Source organism: Egretta garzetta, unplaced genomic scaffold (assembly GCF_000687185.1).
Source record: "Egretta garzetta isolate BGI_Z169 unplaced genomic scaffold, ASM68718v1 scaffold1030, whole genome shotgun sequence".
In the NCBI taxonomy this organism is placed as follows: Eukaryota; Metazoa; Chordata; class Aves; order Pelecaniformes; family Ardeidae; genus Egretta; species Egretta garzetta.
In genome coordinates this window covers 88,189-90,246 of record NW_009258308.1, presented here as the reverse complement: position 1 = coordinate 90,246, position 2,058 = coordinate 88,189, and the positions used below count along the sequence as shown (strand labels likewise).

Sequence of the window (2,058 nt, the reverse complement as noted above, 5' to 3'; positions counted from 1 at the left end):
AGCTAGGTGAGACAAATCCTTGCCCTCCATGCCCAAAGTGGGAGAGCGTGCTGTCTACAGACGCAATCCACATCATCCACACAGAATCCAAACCATCTTAATTGTGGGTTAGAGACCAGAGGGGATGAGCCGTGTCTTGCAACATGCTTGGCTCTGTGTGATTTCATCCAGCACACATTTTCCTTGCAGAACCTCTGCAAAGCTCCTTAGAGAAACATCTTCCCGCACCTCAGCCCCTTTCCTTACTCCCTCCTCATCTTTGCAGGTGTTTTGAACAGCCCCACCATGGAAAGCTGTGGCAGCAATGCTTCCACTAAAGTATTTTTCCTGGTGGGTTTTCCAGCTCTCCAGGATTTTCAGACCCCCCTCTTCGTTGTGTTCTTGCTGTTCTACCTGCTGATCCTGGGTGGCAATGCCGTTATCATCACCGTGGTGGTGGTCGACCGCATGCTCCACAAACCCATGTACTTCTTCCTGATTAACCTCTCTGTGTTAGACGTGCTATTCACAACCACCACCATCCCCAAAATGCTGGCAATGTTCCTGGCCAACGCTAAAACCATCTCGTTTCCGGGCTGCTTTCTGCAGATGTACAGTTTTCACGGGTTGACGGTAACCGAGGCGCTTCTCCTGGTGGTCATGGCTTACGACCGCTATGAAGCCATCTGCAACCCCCTCCATTACCCGGCCAAGATGACAAGAAGAGTGAACGTCCAGCTGGCAGCGAGCGCCTGGCTCACCGCGCTGCTAATCCCCGTGCCCGTCATCATGCAGACCTCTCAGCTAACTTACGGGGACACAACCAGGGTTTACCACTGCTTTTGTGACCACCTGGCCGTGGTACAAGCTGCGTGCTCAGACTTCAGCGCCGAGTTCCAGACCTTCTTGGGGTTCTCCATCGCTATGACAGTGTCGGTCATCCCTCTGTTGCTCGTCACCCTCTCGTATGTCCACATCATCCTCTCCGTGCTAAAGATCAACTCCACAGAAGGACGCATGAAAGCTTTTTCAACGTGTAGCTCCCATCTGCTTGTGGTGGGCACCTACTACTCCTCCATCGCTGTGGCGTACGTGTCCTACAGAGCGGACATCCCTGTTGATGTCCATGTCATGAGCAACGTTGCCTTCTCTATTTTAACTCCCTTGTTAAACCCCATCATTTACACTTTACGGAACAAGGAAGTAAAATCTGCCATTAAAAAGTCTATTTTTCTGAAAATCTTTCCCTTTTCTGAAAAAAATTAATTCATTCGGGTAAAATTTACAGCAGTGCAGAAGCCTGACGCTATTTATTATTTCGGTCCTCTGGTTAATTAAGACATCATGGCCTTTGGAGTTCTGTTTGGTTCCCCTGGACTGTGGCACATCCTGTGTTAACGTATTTCAGCCTATTTTTGCGAAGTTTTTAGTTGACTTGTTGTAATATTTATAATTTTCTGATTTGGTTTCCAGCCTTCAGCGACTAAATCACAGACGCCCTAAATAAACCCGTGAATGCACTAAACCAACCCGTGAAAGCCCTAAATAAACCTGTGAATGCCCTAAATAAAGCAGAAAATGCCCCAAATAAAGCTGAACTGGAGCGGTACCGCATTTCTTTACACTTTCCCCTCCGCTTTGCACCATGGAGGACGCGTTATTTTAATTCCTCCATTTACAGGGTGCAGGGGCAGCAGCAGTTATTTTCCCTCCCAACGATAGAGGCGACCCAGGACTGTTACCCCTGGGTGAGGAAACCACAAAATCACTTCACAGGACTGCAGAGCTGTGGGGAAAGTTGAGGATAAATTAGAACCACAGCTTGTCCAGCTGGGTGAAACGGCGCCCGCGTGCAATACAGTGCCATCAACCACCTCTTACCTCCAACAGCACCTCTCCTATGAGGACAGGCTGAGAGAGTTGGGCTTGTTCAGTCTGGAGAAAAGGAGGCTACGGGGAGACCTGATTGCGGCCGGAAACCACAAAATCACTTCACAGGACTGCAGAGCTGTGGGGAAAGTTGAGGATAAATTAGAACCACAGCTTGTCCAGCTGGCTGAAACGGCGCCCGCGTGCAAT

At 49.4% G+C, this 2,058-nt stretch overlaps 1 protein-coding gene across 1 annotated transcript; it reads left to right on the top strand.

Annotated features, from left to right (window-relative positions):
• Positions 1 to 285: 285 nt before the first annotated feature.
• LOC104126540 (olfactory receptor 2AT4) lies at positions 286 to 1,215 on the top strand (the record flags this gene model as incomplete). Its single annotated transcript, XM_009639131.1, has 1 exon — positions 286 to 1,215. A coding segment is annotated over exon 1 (930 nt), but the record flags the coding sequence as incomplete, so codon positions are not given.
• Between the last annotated feature and the right edge of the window lie 843 nt (positions 1,216 to 2,058).